We start from the raw sequence: 19877 nt of genomic DNA on the forward strand, positions 1-19877 counted from the left end.
TACTAATATATGGCTACCTCAAATTGCCAAAAAATCTTGATTCAAAATGAAATATATAATTTTCATCACTATAATATTATTGTTTTTGAATATCTAAATTTTTATTTCGCGTCACCTGCTTCATCTGTTTTGAACTTTTATAAAGTTAATATCACGTCATTATTCTCATATTTTTTCTTACATCGTATACATTATTAGTATTTATGTGGTGTGTTTGCAGGGGCGGCTCAAACACAGGGGCGACCCGTCCATAAAGTAAGTAAAGTAATTGCTTTAGGTTCTCATATTTTTTCTTACATCGTATACATTATTAGTATTTATGTGGTGTGTTTGCAGGGGCGGCTCAAACACAGGGGCGACCCGTCCATAAAGCAAGTAAAGTAATTGCTTTAGGCCCCACATTTTTTAGGCCCCACATTTATGGGCCTCCCATTTTTTGGTTATATCTATATTATATTTATAAATTAAAAAAAATATAAAATGAAACGGAAAGTTTGAACACAAATTTGAGATAGTGGACCACAAGTCCACAACTTTCTCAAACAAAACTTTGTTGAGCAAAGTGAAGACAAGTAGACAATGTATGCACTGTGCACTAATAGTTATGCCACTATATTATATTTTATACTTTGTTCTTACTCCATTCTTCAACAGTTCAACTTCAATAGCCAACATTACCGTGAAGCTACTGAAGTGAAGACAACATGACTAACTGACTTTGTCGAGCAAAGTGAAGACAACGTGTGCACTAATAGCACTATACCATTATAATATATTTTTATACTTTGTTCTTCAATTAATCACACTCCATTCTTCAATAGCCAAAGATCAAAGCATTATTGTGGATCTTCAGACTTCAGAGTTTAGTGTATTAATTCAAGAAATAGTGGTGTATTTTTGTTTGTTCTATTTTCATAATTCAAGTCTTACAACAAGCATACTCGAACAGACAAGTTACAACAAGCATACTCGAACAGAAAATTTAATTTCATATCAAGCTATCCGTTTTTTAACCAGGTTCTATTATTCTATCTTTTATTATTTTCTCATCTAAAATTTAATATTTTGTTATTTAGTGCATTTTTAGATTATTTATTATTATTAGAAGATAAGTATGTCAAATAGAAAGTGTGAATCTGGTTATGAAAAACTCAAGAAAAAAAGAAGAATTCAAAATCTAATACAATCTCAAAAAGGTACTCTTGACAAATTTTTATTGAATAATAAAAATCTTGAATCAGAAAATTTGGGAGAGTGTTCTCTAGATGAGAAAGTTAGTAATTCGGTTGAGTTAGATAATTCTAAAATTAATAATATTCAAGTAAAAAAAGAACAAGTAAGTGACAAGTCGGAAATAGATCCTCAAAATAATACATTGATGCTTATGAATGAAATAAATAATTCAACTCCTATAAATATATATGATCCTAGTCAATGGACTAATGTAGATACAAAGTTGAGAGATCTATTAGTAGAAAATGAGTCGATTAGAATAATTGACATAAATTTTCCGAATGATACATTTTCAAGACATTTTTCTACTACACATTATATTCAAAAATTGGCGAATGGTGAAAGACATGATAAAAGATGGTTAGTTTATTCTAAAGACTTAGATAAAGTATTTTGTTTTTGTTGTAAGTTGTTTAGTTTGAGTTCCGGAACTTGTAGTAGTAAACTAGCTAGTGAAGGTAGTAATGATTGGAAAAATATTAGTACTAAGCTCAAAACTCATGAAACAGTAAATGAATATATTATTAACATGGATGCATGGATTGATTTAGAAATAAGACTGCAAAAAGATAAAACAATCGATAAAGATGTTCAAGAACAAATCACTAGAGATAGAGAGCATTGGAAAAATGTATTGTCAAGAATTATTGTCGAGATCAAAACTCTTGGAAAAAATAATTTAGCATTTAGAGAAAAAAATGAAAAGATATATCAAGAGAATAATGGAAATTTTTTAAGTTTAATTGAAATGATTGCAGAATTTGACCCCGTCATGCAAGAACATATTCGACGAATTAAGCATGATGAAATTCATAGTCATTACCTTGGGCATAGAATACAAAATGAATTAATAAACTTATTGACAAGTGAAATTAAGAATAGAATTCTAGAAAAAATTATAGAAGCAAAATATTTCTCTATCATGCTTGATTGCACTCCAGATACAAGTCATCAAGAACAAATGTCTTTTATACTGTGGAGTGTGGATATTTCGGCAACTACAATAAAAATTAATGAATATTTTTTAGAATTTTTAAAAGTAGATGATACAAGCGAAAAAGGTCTTTTTGAAGTTATTATAGATGAAATAAAAAAATATTGGACTTGATATTGATAATTTAAGAGGGCAAGGATATGATAATGGGTCAAATATGAAGGGAAAACATCAAGGAGTACAAAAAAGAGTTCTTGATATAAATCCTAGATCATTTTATACACCATGTGGTTGTCATAATCTAAATTTGTTACTTTGTGATATGGCTAATTCTTGTACAAAAGCTATATTATTTTTTGGAGTGGTAAAACGTATATATTCACTATTTTCATCTTCTATTAAGCGATGAAAATTATTAAAGGATAGTGTACAAGAGGAGTTGCTCTGATGGTAAGCAACCTCCACTTCCAACCAAGAGGTTGTGAGTTCGAGTCACCCCAAGAGCAAGGTGGGGAGTTCTTGGAGGGAAGGATGCCGAGGGTCTATTGGAAACAGCCTCTCTACCTCATGGTAGGGGTAAGGTCTGCGTACACACTACCCTCCCCAGACTCCACTAGTGGGATTATACTGGGTTGTTGTTGTTGTTGATGATAGTGTACCTAGTCTAACTCTTAAATCATTATCACAAACTCGTTGGGAAAGTCGTATTGAAAGTATTAAAGCAATAAGATTTCAAACTCCACAAATAAGAGATGCTTTATTGAGATTAGTAGAAATTAGTGATGATCCAAAAACTAAAAGTGAAGCTAATTCCTTAGTAACATATGAACTCGAAAATTTTGAATTTTTATTGGGTATGACTATTTGGTATGATATATTATTTGTTGTTAATTCAGTTAACAAAAGTATGCAGTCAAAAGACATGCATATTGATGTTGCCATAGCTCAATTAAAAGGTTTGAATTTTTTTGTTTTAAACAAATATAGAGAAGAAGGATTTGTAACTGCTATGATTTCTGCCAAGAAAATTGCATTTGAAATGAATATCGAACCCGAATTTCGTAAGAAACGTGTGATATTTAGGAAGAAAAAATTTGATGAGAATGTTGATAATGAAATCTCAAAGTCTCTTGAAGAGTCCTTTAGAGTTGATTACTTTTTATACATAGTAGACAAAGCTATTTTTTCACTTCAAAATAGATTTGAATAATTTGAAGCATATGAAAATATTTTTGGTTTTCTATTTAATGGTAAAAAACTAAGATCACTAAATGATGAAAATTTAAAAACACATTGCCTTAATCTTGAATTTTTCTTAAAGCATAATAATCAATCCGATATTGATGGTTTAGATTTATTTTCTGAGTTGAAAGTATTAAGGGAAATAGTACAAGTAGAAGATAATAGTTTAATCGATATACTCAATCAAATAAAGAGACTTGATTCTTTTCCAAATGCCTATATTGCTTATAGAATAATGTTAACAATTCCAGTTACTGTTGCTTCAGCGGAAAGAAGCTTTTCAAAATTAAAATTTATAAAATCTTACCTAAGATCAACAATGTCTCAAGAGAGATTAAATGGGTTAGCTATATTGTCAATTGAGAAAGACTTATTAGGAGAAATTGATTATAAGAAAATTATTAGTAACTTTGCATCTAAAAAAACTAGAAAAATTGACTTCAAATAAAAAAAAAAAATTAAAACATTAAAACCCCTCATTAAAATTTGGCTTTAGGCCCCAAAATACGTCGGGCCGCCCCTGCTCAAATACATGTGTGACATAAAACCAAAATCTAATATGATGCCTAAATCTTTATAAGAAAGTTATGATTTATATTTTATTGAAAATCTATTATTCTGGCTTTTTGAAATGTAAAGTTGTCAAGTAAGTCAAATCTTTACTTTACTTACATATCTAAGAGGTTTTCTTTCCTTTTATATGAAAAACTCTACTTTTATAATGAAAGTACTAAAATACTATTTTTTAAATACCTATTTACCTATATAATATAGATAATAAAAATGATGCAATTCAAGAAATATAAGAGTATCATTTTTCGTTTCCATTTTGAAAAAAACATATTCCCCTCCTATCAAATGCACCCACATCTGAGACATGAGTCGTCACTGATGAGTCAAGTGTATTTCCAGAAAGCCGTCTTTAAAACACAAAATAAATTAAAATTTAAAATGGAAAAAAGGGGAGCCACGTCATCCACTCGGTTTAATCCAACCACTGACTGCCGCCCCCAAATTCCTGAGCTGTTCCTCACTGTAGCAGCTTTGCTTTTCTATTGGACATGGGACCACACGTGCCTACCAGTTTCTCTTTCTATTTTGCTCCCTAATTTAGCATCATCTTTCACTTTGCACCTAAATAGTTTAATTTTAAAGCACATTGATCCAACTAATTTGAATCCTATGTCATGTAAGTTTACTAAGAAAAAAACATTACTTTTTTCACACGTCTCGAACTTGAAATTTATAATCAAGGGTAGAACAATACTAACCATCATATCACACCCCTCGGTGGTCCTTAATCCCCGTTTTCTTATATGATGTGATCATTTGAGAGGTATAAAATAGTTCAATCTTGAAAATAAGTTCATCTCTCTTTGGTTGACCATGTAAATTTAAAATATATGACTAAAATAATTGAGTAACATTCATTATAAATATGATTGTAATTAGTAGCGGCAAAGAAGAATTGATACGATTATCACAAATACCGTAGTAGTACGTTGACCATGCACTTGGATCGCGATTATAATATTTTGTACTTTTATCTTTTATTTTGCTCAATAATTGAAGTTAGATTACATGATAGTAGTATCTACTTTATTGGTAAATAATTTATTCGTTAGATTTAATCACACTATTATTTGGCTAAATTACCACGTTTGAGAATACACATGTGTTTGCGTTTCTTGCATGATCCAAACATAATTGATTATTTTTTGATTCCGTATACGATTTCATATAGCTACAATTATTTTGCAGTATCTGAAAAAAACTTGCAATAAAAAAAATAACCGTTGATTAATATGATCTTGATAGAGTACATGATCAAGTTAGTTTTCTGAATTTTGACAAATAACCTATCATAAATCAGAATAAAAGTACAAAATTTTTAACTAAGAAGTATTATAAGGAATAACTTCCTCACTTAACAAATAGGTCAATATTAAAGTCAAAAGACCAAAACGTTCCTAATTTGCTATTATATATTAGATATTATCTTTTATATCATGGTAAAAATTATACCGTATATCAGAACTAAAAAATCCTTGTTACATAATGGATGCAAAAATTACAAAACTCTAGTTTTATCTCATCATTACTATACTAGACTAAGAAGCATTTCCTCGAGCAAAATTCTAGTTGTATCATGTATAGACTTGGTAAGCAAGCAAACAAAGAAGCTACAAAACAAAATCATACTCACTAAAGAACAAATAGAATTAAGTACAAAAATGGCAAATACAACAAACATTAGGGTGCAAAAACGCAAAACACGTTACTACAACCAACTTGGCAGGCCCTCTCCACTTCTCTATTCTCTATCTATCCACCTTCCTATTTCCTTCTCAAAGTTTTCTTCGTCAGCTACAACAACAATACATCCCCCCTTTCACATAAAAAAAAATATCTTGAAAATCCAAATTAATTCTCTCTCTCTATTTCTCTCTACTAGAGCAGCATACCAAGAAATACACTACAAGATATCACTCTTTCTTGACTCAGTTGATTAGCTCAGAACAAAAAAATGCCTGCTTGGTGGGGAAAAAAATCCACCAAAAATAAAGAAACACAATCGAAAGAAAAAGAAAGGGAAAAATATGTTAAACCAAGGAGTTTTGATGAGGTACTATGTAGAAATTCACCTAGAAACAGTAAAGATTTAAACTTTGGTGGTTCTGGTTCTGGATTTTCTGGGTTTGATTCAGGTTCATCTTTGGATAAAGCTCATCCTTTACCTAGACCTTCAGTGGGAAATGATCAAGGGGTTGTTTTAGGATGTGGGTCAGTTTCCGTTTCAAGTACTAGCTCTTCTGGATCATCTGATGGGCCTGTTAATACTACTGATCAAGCCCAATTTGATACTTTATTCAGGTTTGTGTTTACTTTGATTTCTTGATTAAAAGTTATTTTCTTTTGTAGTTTTGGTGTTTTTGTTTCTTTTGAGATGGTGAGTCCTTGTTATGGTTATAGTTTGTTGGGTTGACTTTTTGATTGTTGGGTAGTTATCAAAATTGGATCTTTTGTTGATTGGATTTGGTTCGTGTTCAGCAAATTGAATGCATATTTATTAGCTAGAGAGATTATATTGTTGCAGCTATTGTATATATATTTAACTTATTTTCACTACTATTATTTTGTTTTGGCAAGGTGATGATATGAGTTGAGTTTAGAGAAAGAAGTGAGGATTCGTATAGCCGACCCCAACTTTGTTTGGGACGGAGGCATAGTTGTTGTATTGTACCTGGAAAAAGGTGCTTTGGTGTGTTAAAAATTGTAACTTTTTTTATTTATCAACAATAGGAGCTTTAATACATGCTTTCAATTTGTTTATATCTTTGTATATTTGGTTCTCCAGGTGGCTCTTTGGTGGATTTTGCATACTGAATCAAACGTCTGCCAATGACCTGTCCTCTTTTTTGTTTTGTTCTTTTCTCACATTTTAGTTTACCCCAAATGCTAAACCTGAGAGATTTATATTAATTTCTTGAATTTGCGATTGTTCTTATATGGTTCTGCGTGCTGTAGTTCACTTCCTGATTTTTCAGGAGGCTTAATTAGGAAAGTCAGAGCAAAATCTTTATACATGGTATAATTGCACGGTACATAGTGTTCCTTTTTTTTTTCCAAGGAATATACTAGATGCATGAAGAAGTTACAAGTAGTAGTTATTTTCAATTTCATCGGTCCGCTGTACTAGCTTAACTGTTGGAAAACTTCTGCTTGTTGCCAGAGGACATGGAGATAATAGGTTGAGCCCGCTGTCACGAAGCCCAGTTCGTTCGAGAGGGACAACTACCACATCATCACCTTTACATCCTCGGTTTTCGAGTATTAATCTGGACTCTCCAACGGGCAAGTTGGATAATGATATGAGGAGTGAATGTCATCAGCTGCCCCTTCCACCTGGTTCTCCACCCAGCCCTTCTGCTTTGCCAAACCCAAGAACTTGTGGTGTAGCTGAAGGCGCAACCGTTAATATGTCAAAATGGAAGAAAGGCAGGCTCCTGGGAAGAGGCACGTTTGGTCATGTCTATCTTGGATTCAACAGGTTGTGACTCTTCCAGTTTTTCTTTTTTTAATTTTCTTATCATAGAGTGATTTTTAAATAGCGACTAACTGGTTCTTTCCGATATGAACAGGGAGAATGGACAAATGTGTGCAATAAAAGAAGTCAGGGTGGTTTCAGACGATCAGACATCGAAAGAGTGCCTTAAGCAATTGAACCAGGTATTATTGATAAGTAAATATCCTCTCTTTTATTTACTGTTTCAGTATATTTCTGTTCATAGTTTGAATATCCTCTCCTTTCAAAGTCCATGAAGAACTTTAATCTTTAACCCTAGTCTATTCATATCTCCCTTTTTCTGTTTTGCATTTGATACCTGACTGATTTTATCTTTTGTACAGGAAATCATTTTACTCAGTAACTTGACACATCCAAATATTGTTCGATACTATGGTAGTGAACTGGTACGACTAAATGTTTAAGTTGGATGTGCATAATTATGTTATAGTTCTGATATTTACACTACTTGGGAAAAAATGCTGATCATATAAGTTTGTTCTTCGGGTAACCTATTTGCATTGTTAAATCGAAACATGATTTTCACTTTTGGTTTATAACTGTCTTCTTTTTAATTATTCCTCAGGATGAAGAAACTCTATCAGTTTACTTGGAATACGTTTCCGGTGGTTCTATACATAAATTGTTGCAGGAATATGGCGCTTTCAGAGAGCCCGTTATACAAAACTACACAAGACAGATCCTTTCTGGCCTTTCCTTTTTACACGCTAGGAATACAGTTCACAGGTGTGTGTCTTTATGATTCAAGTATTGGTGACTCAGCTATTCTGCGGACGTTGCTAGATTCAAATGGCAATTGTTTCTTTTCAGGGACATAAAAGGAGCAAATATACTAGTAGATCCTAATGGTGAAATCAAGCTTGCTGATTTTGGCATGGCAAAACATGTAAGTAGCAGAGCGTAATCGCAAAGCTATTTTTTAACCACTTTTAACTGAAGGGTATAATAAAACTAATTCCAAACTTTGCCTCTGACTTTATTTGCACACAACAAGAGGGGACTCTGATTGACTGTTGTTGTAGGTTATACTTGCTAATAACATGGAAAAAGTCTAATTTATCATTTGGTACTTTTTGTTTGTGAATTCTATTTTAGTTATTCGGATGAACGAATTTAGCCCTTCATATAGAACCAGCAGATGTGGTAGCCTAGTAAAAGATAAAAAAATTCGTTTCGATTTTTTTTTTTGTTTTCTGTTAAAAAAATTGATGCTACTAAAAGATATGAATTCTTTAGGAAAGTTTCTTTTCAAGCAATTCGTCCATGCATTAACAGTTACATTACCTTGGAGCAGATAACTTCGTGTTCCTCGGTGCTCTCTTTCAAAGGGAGTCCTTATTGGATGGCTCCTGAGGTATGCCTACCTACCTTTTTCTGCTTACTCTCTTTTCATTGTCCAATATTTTTAGCAAAGACTTATCTGATATTTCTCATATCAGGTGGTGATGAATACAAGTGGCTATGGCCTTCCGGTGGATATTTGGAGTTTGGGATGTACAATTCTTGAAATGGCAAGTTCAAAGCCACCCTGGAGCCAGTATGAAGGGGTAAGATAATGGAATATTTAATAAATGGATTACCATGTTTATCACTTTTGAGGCCAGTTTCAGAGAACTCAAATCTAAGTGTCTTTGCTGCCTTCTATGGAACAGGTCGCTGCCATATTTAAAATTGGAAACAGCAAAGACTTTCCTGAAATTCCAGATCACCTTTCGAATGATGCAAAAAATTTCATAAAGTTATGCTTGCAGCGGGAGCCGTCCGCACGACCTACGGCTTCTCAACTACTAGAGCACCCTTTTGTGAAAAACCAAAGTACAGCAAAAGTTGCTCATGTTGGTGTAACCAAGGAAGCATATCCTCGTTCCTTTGATGGAAGCCGGACGCCGGTAAAGATTTTGATATTTTTCATTTGTCTAAAGGCAGTTAGTCTTTTTTCCTTCTTTGACAAAACTATAATGAATTCTCTTTGGCAAATTACAATTACGCTCTGAACCAACTAGAAGAACACTGAGTGAGAAATTTATGTAAACTTTGAGGAAGGAACTTAAAGAGAACAAGAGATGGAGAAAAAGTGCGGTGTAAGAGTTATGCTTTGTATGAGAGATTTGGCACTTTCTTCCACTTGTCTATCTTTCAAAACCTACAATTCTTATTAAGAACCACAGAATCTGATTGGTGATTTTATACCCTACCCAATGCTGGTAGGACATTTTTCCGTACCAGTTTGCAGCTTATTTAACCATTTGCTGACCCCTAATAGCGGCAACCAAATATCTTTACAAGTTATAGCCGCAGTTCACCAAGTAGCAGTTCACTGAGCAACATTTTGTAAGAGACTTTGCTAAGATAATTGAATCACACTCCCAATAAAGAAACAGCTCTCAAAAATGCTTCACAAAACAGCACGGGGTTTTGTTTACTTGACTTGAACGACACGGACAAACACAAAGACGTGCAAATTAACTGATCAAACGACAGTACCCTTGGAGAGATCAAATCAAATCCAAATCAGTAGAAGTTATTAAAACTACTATAAAAATATCGGGAATTGAACTGTAGACAGTTTTGGACATCTAAAGATGTCCGGATATTCTTTAGCAACAATACTTGGGGTAGTTCATCTATCTATGTTATAACACCAAGAATGACGCCGAGGGTCTTGGGAAATAGATTTTTGAAACTGATCCTGTATGCTTCCCATTTGCATTTAGGTAGTATGGTATCTAGCCCACTAAAGTTCTCTATTCAATTTGTGTTTTTACAGCCAGTGTTGGATCTGCAATCCGGTGGAAGGAATATTTCTCCCTCTAAAGGAAACTATGCAAGCCATCCAGTGATCACCATCTCTAGACCATTGAGCTGCCCAAGGTAATAACAGCAGTTTGCCAAAAATACCTTAATTTATTTATCTACTTTTAGTCTGTTTCTACTTATGCCGGAAGATACATATATCTCACTGCTCTTTTCTTGATATCTACAGGGAAATTGTAAAAACCATAACATCTTTACCGGTATCCCCCACTTCTAGCCCATTAAGACAGTATGAACCTGCTCGTAGGAGCTGTTATCTTTCTCCTCCCCACCCAGCTTATGGTATCGGGGGACAGAGTGGATACGATGCGAATGATTACTCAATGTTTCAAACCAGGCCCACCACAAGAAGCACACTGGAACCATGGCTTGAAATCCCTCAATTTAAAGCTCAAACACCGTCTAGATCACCAAAAACAAGACCGATTCTTTAGTACCAAGTGATCGATGAGGTGAAAGATTTTTGCATTGCACCAATGGAAGAATTGCAGAAACTATGTGCCCACTCTTATATTGGGAACTCGGGACAATGGTAGTTCTAAGCGATCCTTTTCTGTTTGATGGGTGCACCAGCAAGAGCTATTTGGGGTGACCGGGGCTCGGTTGCAGGATGGAGGTATTGCATTTTCTTGAATATACAATCTGTAAAATGTACTTCATATCTCAATGTAAATGCAAAATGACCACTTTATTGAATCTAAATTATCTCTTCTAAAAGATCACCACGAGACCAGTTTCTCTTTTAGTAGACTTAGCTATGAATATTTGTGAAGTGATGGATACCAGGCATTTCTTGCATTGTGTGTTGGACTTTAGGGAACCTAACAACAACTATACCTCAGTCCCAAACAAAAGCCGGGGTCGGCTATATGAATCCTCGCTTCTTCATTCAAACTCAACTCATATCACATCATACCAAATAAGATATCCGACCTGCCGGATTTTAGGGAACTGAAGGAAGAGAACAATGGTGACCAGGGGAAACAATGGGGAAAAGACTTCCCCGGCGGAGCGAACTCTTCCATTGTGTTGCATTTTCTCCGACGGACCTTCATCTCCCCCGGTCCATCATACTATTTTGGCATGTGAAGAAAGTGAGTAACAATGAAGAATTGTTAAATCTTGTTTGGAGTCTTGCGCAAAAAGGAATTGTTTTTTAGAAGAAATTTTGCTTGCTCAGAAAATTGGCAGGGACTGGCATTTATTTGGGCTGCAACATTTTCTTCTTTCTTTCAGATCCATAGATATCTGCCAATGGAAAAATTCCCTTTTTTTCAGCAATAGTCACGAAATCAAGATCTTTTTGCACCCAGTGTAGGACAAATTGGATCTTCATATTGTATAGCTTTTTCCTTTGATTTTCTTGCTCTTAAATAGGAGCAACTGTGGAGAAAGTGCCTCAAATATCATTGTTCCGGTTCTAACCAGAAGCAACAACAGGTTCACAAGAAACTTTGGTGGTTAACAATTCACAATTCGAATTATATTTTCGCAACGAATTTTAGCTAGTGTTTGGCCATAGATTCCCAAATTTATTTTGAAAAATATGATTTGGATGAAGTCTAGACATCTATTTTGGGTGAAGTTTGGTTTGGAAAAATATGAAACATACTTATACCCACAAGTTTTAAAAAATATCACAAATACCCAACAATACCATTATTAATAACATTCATTATATTATCGCAAACCCCTGAACATAAATAAATTTGATACAAAATTATCATTTTTATGATGAACTACATGATACACTATTAGATGACCGAGAAGACGAAACAACATCGTTATAAAATAATAAATGATGGGCTCTTTTATAAAATACAAAAATTTGGGACATTTTTTAAAAAATATAATAGTGATATTTTGGCTCAAAATCAGCTAGTTTTGAGATTTGGCCAAAATGTAGGCAAAATCTAAGGCCAAACATGTGTTTGCAAAATAAAATTTAAATTTATTTTGGCAAAATCTATGACCAAATGGGTCCTTAGTTTTTTAATCTTGTTTTGGCTATTGTTCGATCGAGTTTCTAATACAACCCATGGAGAATTACACCCTAAATCTAGTGAATGAGGCGGGAGAACCTAAGACTATATAAACCTTACATTAGTGCATTGCAATACTTATACAAAAATAAAATTCTATACCTTGCAATGGACGATAACAGCTTCTTTTAATATCCTCGTTAATTATGCGGAAAAAAACAAAAAACTAAAATAAAAGCAGCAGCAATGTGAAGGGGACAAAGGAGCAGGTCAAGTTTCTCCTCCCTCTTTTTCGGTTCACATCGAGCTAGTACAGAATACTCGACTTTAGAGCTTGATGCAGTCAAACCTGACCCTATTTCAAGGTTGCCGCTAAGCAACATTTTCTGATGATGGTGAAGAGTATTCTTTCACAATGTCTATTATTGGCAGGCCGACTTTAGGAGTTTGAGTCTCAAGCTAGGGATCACCATTTCCTTTAGGATATGAAATAACAATCGTTAAACTTTGAGATGCTTGAATAGCTACAGCCTAGCCTTTTATTTGAAGAACTAGTTCTTCCTATTGAAATACAAAACATACACACGTACGCGCAGGCACACAAAATTGCTCTATTTGTTTCAAAAACTAGTTCTTCCCAGTAAAATACAAAACACCCGCTCTCTCTCTCTAGTTCCATCTTCAAATGACTTTTTCTTTTCAATTTCATTCCTAAATTTCAAAATTATTTCTAGATGAACCACAGAATTCAAAGTCTAACATAGAATAAAGGTCTCACAAATTTAACCATTTTAAACTTAAACGTAAGTTATACAAACATCTTTATTAATAAAATAAGAGGTAGACTCAAACCAAGATCTTCATATACAGTAAAATCAGTCTCTTTTAAGATAATAAAATACAAGGCCTAAAGTCTTCAGCATCTCCTGGTCGCACAGCAATTATTATGTTATCTAAATTGTTTGTCTTTTTAATAGATTGAGATTTTAGTTTTATCGGTAAATTGATGAATTATATACATGCATATGTGTGTGGATAAAATTATGATTAATATAATACAAAAAAATATTAAAATATAAGAAATCAATTTTTGTTCCAAGTTTAAGAGGATCAAAAGCAATCACACGCCCATCGGTGACTACTACCTTCTCGAGACTAAGATCAATCAACGCAGATTATGCTATTTATCAATAGATTTAAAAATAATATACTCATCTCATTTTTCGTTCATTTTCGTCACCTTTGCCGTTTCTGTCTTACTAATTATTGCTATTTTTTTCCATATAATAATTATCTTTTGGCCTACTAGTTGATTAATATACTTTTGTATAGTTGTCTCCATTTAGTTTTATATCAATTTTAAGTCAAGATATATTATCTTATTACGTACTCCGTTGTTTCTTTTCCCTTTTTCTTTTAAAAAAGATCCTAACAAATAGCTCTCTTCCCCTCGATTAGCACATCGACTGGCTACTACCTCTTTGTACCTTTTTCCAATCACGGCAAAGCTGTACGCCAATTCTTTAATTTGTGCCTATAAAATTGAAGATCTGGTTGATATAAAACCTTATTAATGTTAGTTTATGGATTAGGTGTTTGATTGTATATGTGATTATTTTCCTTTGTAAATTATATTCTTAGGAGTCGTTTGATTATTAAACAAGTTATTCTGAGATTAATAATTATAGAATTATAATATGAGATTAATAATAATAGAATTATTTAATAAATATACATGTTTGGTTCATTAGTTTAAACTAGATAAAGAATTTAGTTTGAAGTAGATAAGGTAGGACAACCTTTTATTTTCAATTGTAACCTTGGCTTTGACTTTGGGAGATCAATTTTAAAGAAGAGCAAATGTGTTGTTTTGGTATTTAATTCCGGGATTATTACCCCACATGAAATGTGCGGAAATAATACCATAACAAAAATCCTACTAAACGTGAAATAAAGTAATTCCAAATTTGATTTCGAGATTATAATCTCTTAAACCAAATAACCCGTATAATTTATAAGACTCGTATGTGTCTAAATTTCTCATGTCTTATCAAAGAGCTAGTGCGTATAACATTCCTTGAGAGTGCGATCAAAGAGGTGCAAATTGCACTCTTTTTAGTGGTTCCATTCTTAGACTCGATCATGGCATTTGGACAGGTTAGAATATTAGCCTCAATAAAGAATATATTGATCTTAATTTGCTTATATTGAGGCACAATTGTAATTGCTAAATCTCACGTCTTCATTAGTTATGTTAATAGTTATGAATTTCTTTTGTCCAAATGTTGATATTTTGGAGGAAAGTAGGACTTGAACTAATTCAATGATTACTTTTAATTTTCAAGTAAAACTCTTGTTATCCGTTTAGAAAAAGAAGAAGATGAAGAGAGCAATATTTTCACTTTAATTTACTACATTATTTGACCTTTTTAACTTAAAAAGTTCCACTATTTCCTTGTAAGGTAACATTAGGAGTAACAATCTATTTTTTAAATTTTTAAGTTTTTATTATAATTTGTGTAATATTTAACACGTTAGGAAAAATAGTAACTTATCGATCAATCAATAAGAAGCTGAATATCTCTTTCTTTATGGTCATGTTAGCAAAGCTCCATATACCCTTTGAAAGCCTTTTTATTTTTTTATAAAACTTCATTATGTTCTTGTATAATGATATAGGAATGCATTAAAAAAAAATTCAAGTAACATTTTAATTTATATGTCTCCGGCAAGGTCCTTGAATTAGCCAGTAGAAAACTACAATATTGTATAGGGTAAAATCAGTTCACGTTAAATGCTCGAATGACAGAGTAACATAATCAATGTTTGTCATCAGATGACATTCAATGTAGAATATTCTCCAGTATTAAATGCGCATCCGTTATAGAGAATTTTGGCATTCATGACCTGCCGTTACATATTGTTGGGATTTTAAGCTTGTGTAGCTTAAAAAGAGTGAATGGAAAATGGAGGGAAAATGAAATATTTGAGTTTCCCTTGGCAAAGGGACATTGTCCCATATCGGAGGAAGAAAAGACTTTTGATGGGTATATATATAATTGCTCTTCTTCTAGCTCTTAAAGAGTTAAGAAAAAGGCAAGCCTCGCGCCGTCGTCATCGCTCGCTCGCTCAGCTCGGCTTCGAATTTGGTCAAAGATTGATTGATTAATCTTTTTGGACAAAATTTTTTTCAATTATTTAATTAAATAATTAACGAAAAATTCAATGCCAGCAACTCTATAAATAGAGTTTGAATCCCATAATCTTTTCTTACGAAATTTTCTGAGCTTCTTCTTCTTCTTCTTCTTCTTCTTCTTCTTCTTCTTCTTCTGCACAAATTGGTACCAACAATATATTCCAGCACCTCGGGTACTTGAATTTTACTATTCTGATTTGAAGATATAAAAAACTTCATCAGTGTATTGAAATTCATAAAACGATTTGAAGAACATAAAAACTTCATCATTTTTCTGTGAAACAGTATATAAAAACTTCGATTTTATTTATTATACATACTGTTTTTGTTAATAACAGTATTGTTTACTGTTCTGATTTTGTAATTAATTGAACTCTTATGTTGTTTACAGTGAGAAATAGCAATTGATAACGGAAATTCTTCTGCGACTATTGCGGCAACGACGATAGCCTCGTCAAGCCGGACTGTTGTTCCACCGGCAGAGAAACCGGGAAAATTTTCCGGAGCCAGCTTCAAATGATGGCAGCAAAGGGTGTTCTTCTGGCTTACCACACTTGGTATGCAGAAATTCACTAGTGAAGAACCTCCAGTGCCTGCTGCGGATATGCCGGACAACGAGAAATTTATGATTGTTGAGGCGTGGAAGCAGGCAGATTTTCTTTGCAAAGGCTATATCTTAAGCGCTTTAGAGGATGACTTGTACAATGTGTACAATGCGATGAATATTTCGAAAGAATTATGGGACGCACTTGAGAAGAAGTACAAGACTGAAGATGTATGCTTGAAGAAGTTCGTGGCTGCCAAGTTTCTAGACTATAAAATGATAGACAGTAAAACTGTTGGAACCCAAGTTCAGGAGCTTCAACTTATTTTTCATGACCTTATTGCTGAAGGTATGGTCGTGAATGAAGCATTTTATGTGGCTGCAATGATTGAAAAATTGCCTCCTTCGTGAAAAGATTTCAAGAACTATCTTAAGCACAAGCGAAAAGAAATGAAGTTGGAAGATCTTGTGATTCGTCTCAAGATTGAGGAAGACAACAAAACAGCCGAGAAGAAGTCTCGTGAAAATTCAACAATCATGGGAGCTAATATCGTTGAGGAGACTGCTCCAAAAAGTAAGAAGAGAAAGAGGTCTTCTGGACAGACTAAGGAGCAGAACAAAAAGAAATTTAAGGGCAGCTGCTACAATTGTGGAAAAATCGGTCACAAAGTCCCTGATTGTCGTCTCCCGAAAAAAGTATAAGAAGAAGGGACATGCCAACATAGTGGAGAAGAATGATGACATTGATGATCTGTGTGCAATGCTTTCGGAATGCAACCTAGTTGGAAATCCGAAGGAGTGGTGGATTGACTCTGGAGCCACTTGACATGTTTGTGCTGTCAAGGAAGCATTTGCGACTTACTCTACTGTTGGTCCCGAAGAAGAGCTTTCCATGGGAAATACTGCAACAACCAAGATTGAAGGTTATGGGAAGATATTCCTGAAGATGACTTCTGGCAAGGTGTTAATGCTCAACAAAGTTCTTCATGTTCCTACTATTAGGAAGAATTTAGTTTCTACTTCTTTGCTTGTTAAGAATGGATTCAAATGTGTATTTGTTTCTGATAAAGTTGTTGTAAGCAAGAATGAAATGTATGTTGGAAAGGGCTACCTCACAGAGGGCCTCTTCAAACTAAATGTAATGGTTGTTGACAGTATGAATAAAATTGCAGCTTCTTCTTATTTATTGGAGTCAAATAATTTATGGCATATTCGTTTAGGACATGTCAATTACAAAATCTTGCGAAAGTTAATTAATTTAGAAGTGTTGCCTAAATTCGAGTGTAATAAATCAAAATGTCAAATATGTGTTGAGTCTAAGTTTGTAAAACATCCTTATAAGTCTATTGAAAGGAATTCAAATCCTTTAGACTTAATTCATACTGACATTTGTGATATGAAATCGACACCATCTCAAGGTGAAAAAAAGTATTTTATTACTTTTATTGACGACTGCACTCGATATTATTATGTTTATTTGCTTAATAGTAAGGATAAAGCAATTGAAGCATTTAAGCAATACAAGAATGAAGTGGAGAATCAATTGAATAAAAAGATCAAAATGATTAGAAATGATAGGGGTGGAGAATATGAATTTCCATTTGCAGAAATATGTTCGGAATATAGAATTATCCATCAAACTACTGCACCTTACACACCTCAATCCAATGGAATTGCGAAAAGGAAAAATCGGACATTAAAGGAAATGATGAATTCTTTATTAATAAGTTCCGGATTACCGCAAAGTTTGTGGGGCGAAGCTATCCTTACAGCTAACCGAATACTCAACAGAGTACCCCACAACAAAACGCAATCTATTCCATATGAAAAATGGAAAGGAAGAAAACCCAACTTGAAATATTTTAAAGTGTGGGGGTGTCTAGCAAAGGTACAAATTCCTTTACCTAAAAGGGTTAAAATCGGACCAAAAACTGTTGATTGCGTTTTCATTGGATATGCTACAAACAGTAAAGCATGTCGGTTTTTGGTTCATAAATCCGATAATCCCGAAATTCACGTTAATACAGTAATGGAATCAGATAATGCTAAATTCTTTGAAAGCATCTATCCGTATAAAACTGAATGTGAGTCGTTAAGTGAAAGACCTAAACGACCTCGAGAAGAACCAAAGGAAAATACTCCAAGTATAGAAGATCCAAGGCGTAGCAAACGTCAAAGAACATCTACTTCCTTTGGACCAGATTTTGTGACATTCTTGTTTGAAAATGAGCCTCAAACTTTTAAAGCAGCTATGTCATCTTCTGATTTAGCATTTTGGAAAGAGGCAGTCAATAGCGAGATTCAATCAATTTTGGATAACCATACATGGGAATTGGTAGATCTTCCTCCGGGAAATAAGCCTTTAGGTTCGAAATGGATCTTTAAACGGAAAGTGAAAGCTGATGGCACTATTGACAAATATAAGGCAAGACTTGTTGTCAAAGGTTATAGACAAAAGGAAGGCCTTGATTATTTTGACACTTACTCGCTAGTAACGAGGATAACATCTATTAGGGTGTTAGTGGCACTAGCGGCCGTGTATGGTCTTGAAATCCATCAAATGGATGTTAAAATAACTTTCTTAAATGGAGAATTAGAGGAAAGGATTTACATGGAACAACCTGAGGGTTTTGTGGTAACTGGTAAAGAAAAGAAAGTGTGCAAACTTGTTAAGTCGCTTTATGGACTTAAACAAGCACCCAAACAATGGCATGCCAAATTTGACCAAACAATATTGGCAAGTGGGTTTAACATCAACAAGTGCGACAAATGTGTTTACATTAAAAATACTCCAGGTCATGAAGTTATTGTTTGTTTATATATTGATGACATGTTGATAATGAGCAAAAACATGACAGATATAAATGCTACTAGGCGCATGTTGGCTAGCAAATTCGATATGAAAGAATTAGGAGTTGCTGATGTGATCTTAGGAATCAGAATTCACAAGACTCCACAAGGTCTAGTATTATCACAGTCTCACTACATTGAAAAGGTACTTGACAAGTTCAAATATTTGGATTTCAAAATTGCTAAAACTCCAATTGACGTAGTTATGCACTTCAAAAGAATGAAGGTGAAAATGACTCACAACTGGATTATGCAAGAGTATTGGGAAGTTTGATGTATATCATGAATTGTACACGATCAGATATAGCATGTACTATTAGTAAACTGAGTCGGTTTACAAGTAAATCCAATCACATACATTGGATGGCAATGAAACGAGTTTTAGGGTATCTCAAACATACCCAAAATTATGCTTTGCATTATAACAAATATCCCTCCGTGATCGAGGGATATAGTGATGCAAATTGGATCACTGGATCATCTGAAGTTAAATCCACGAGTGGATATGTTTTCACAATTGGGGGTGGAGCAGTGTCTTGGAAATCATCCAAACAAACGTGCATCGCCCGTTCTACAATAGAATCTGAATTCATAGCTTTAGATAAGGCCGACGAAGAAGCTGAATGGCTCCGGAATTTCTTGGAAGATATTCCATTTTGGCCCAAACCTTTGGCACCTATTTGTATACATTGTGATAGTCAAGCGGCAATAGGCAGGGCAGGGAGCGTTATGTATAACGAAAAATCTCATCATATACGACGGAGACACAATACCGTTAGACAACTACTCTCTAATGGTGTTATCATAATTAACTACATAAAGTCAAGAGATAACGTGTCGGATCCACTTACAAAAGGCCTATCTAGAGAGGCAGTTGAAAGATCATCAAAGGGAATAGGGGTTAAGGTCTAGGACAAGTCATCATGACGGTAACTCTACCTAGCAGACTGGAGATCCTACGAGCTAGGTTCAAAGAGATCAAACAAAGTTATGAA

The 19877-nt window shown here is 33.9% G+C and overlaps 1 protein-coding gene and 1 pseudogene across 1 annotated transcript; both read left to right on the plus strand.

The window, feature by feature from the left end:
* Positions 1-2330: 2330 nt before the first annotated feature.
* Positions 2331-4985, plus strand: LOC142168311 (uncharacterized; annotated as a pseudogene).
* A 751-nt stretch (positions 4986-5736) lies between these two features.
* LOC107760154 (mitogen-activated protein kinase kinase kinase 3) lies at positions 5737-11055 on the plus strand. Its single transcript, XM_016578169.2, has 11 exons — positions 5737-6283; positions 7143-7460; positions 7552-7639; positions 7820-7882; positions 8062-8222; positions 8307-8382; positions 8791-8850; positions 8936-9043; positions 9149-9385; positions 10264-10367; positions 10480-11055. Exons 1-11 carry the CDS (start codon positions 5937-5939, stop codon positions 10742-10744), a joined length of 1827 nt encoding a protein of 608 aa, XP_016433655.1. The 5' UTR covers positions 5737-5936; the 3' UTR covers positions 10745-11055.
* The last annotated feature ends 8822 nt before the right edge of the window (positions 11056-19877 follow it).

The sequence above is a fragment of the Nicotiana tabacum genome, chromosome 13, assembly GCF_000715075.1.
Source record: "Nicotiana tabacum cultivar K326 chromosome 13, ASM71507v2, whole genome shotgun sequence".
NCBI lineage: Eukaryota > Viridiplantae > Streptophyta > Magnoliopsida > Solanales > Solanaceae > Nicotiana > Nicotiana tabacum.

What these genes read in the sequence shown, in the direction of transcription:
- LOC107760154 (XM_016578169.2), top strand. Translation starts at nt 5,937, where the DNA reads ATGCCTGCTTGGTGGGGAAAAAAATCCACCAAAAATAAAGAAACACAA. An exon ending in GTCTATCTTGGATTCAACAG is followed by an intron (nt 7,461 to 7,551) that starts GTTGTGACTCTT and finishes CGATATGAACAG; the next exon opens with GGAGAATGGACAAATGTGTG. An exon ending in GATACTATGGTAGTGAACTG is followed by an intron (nt 7,883 to 8,061) that starts GTACGACTAAAT and finishes ATTATTCCTCAG; the next exon opens with GATGAAGAAACTCTATCAGT.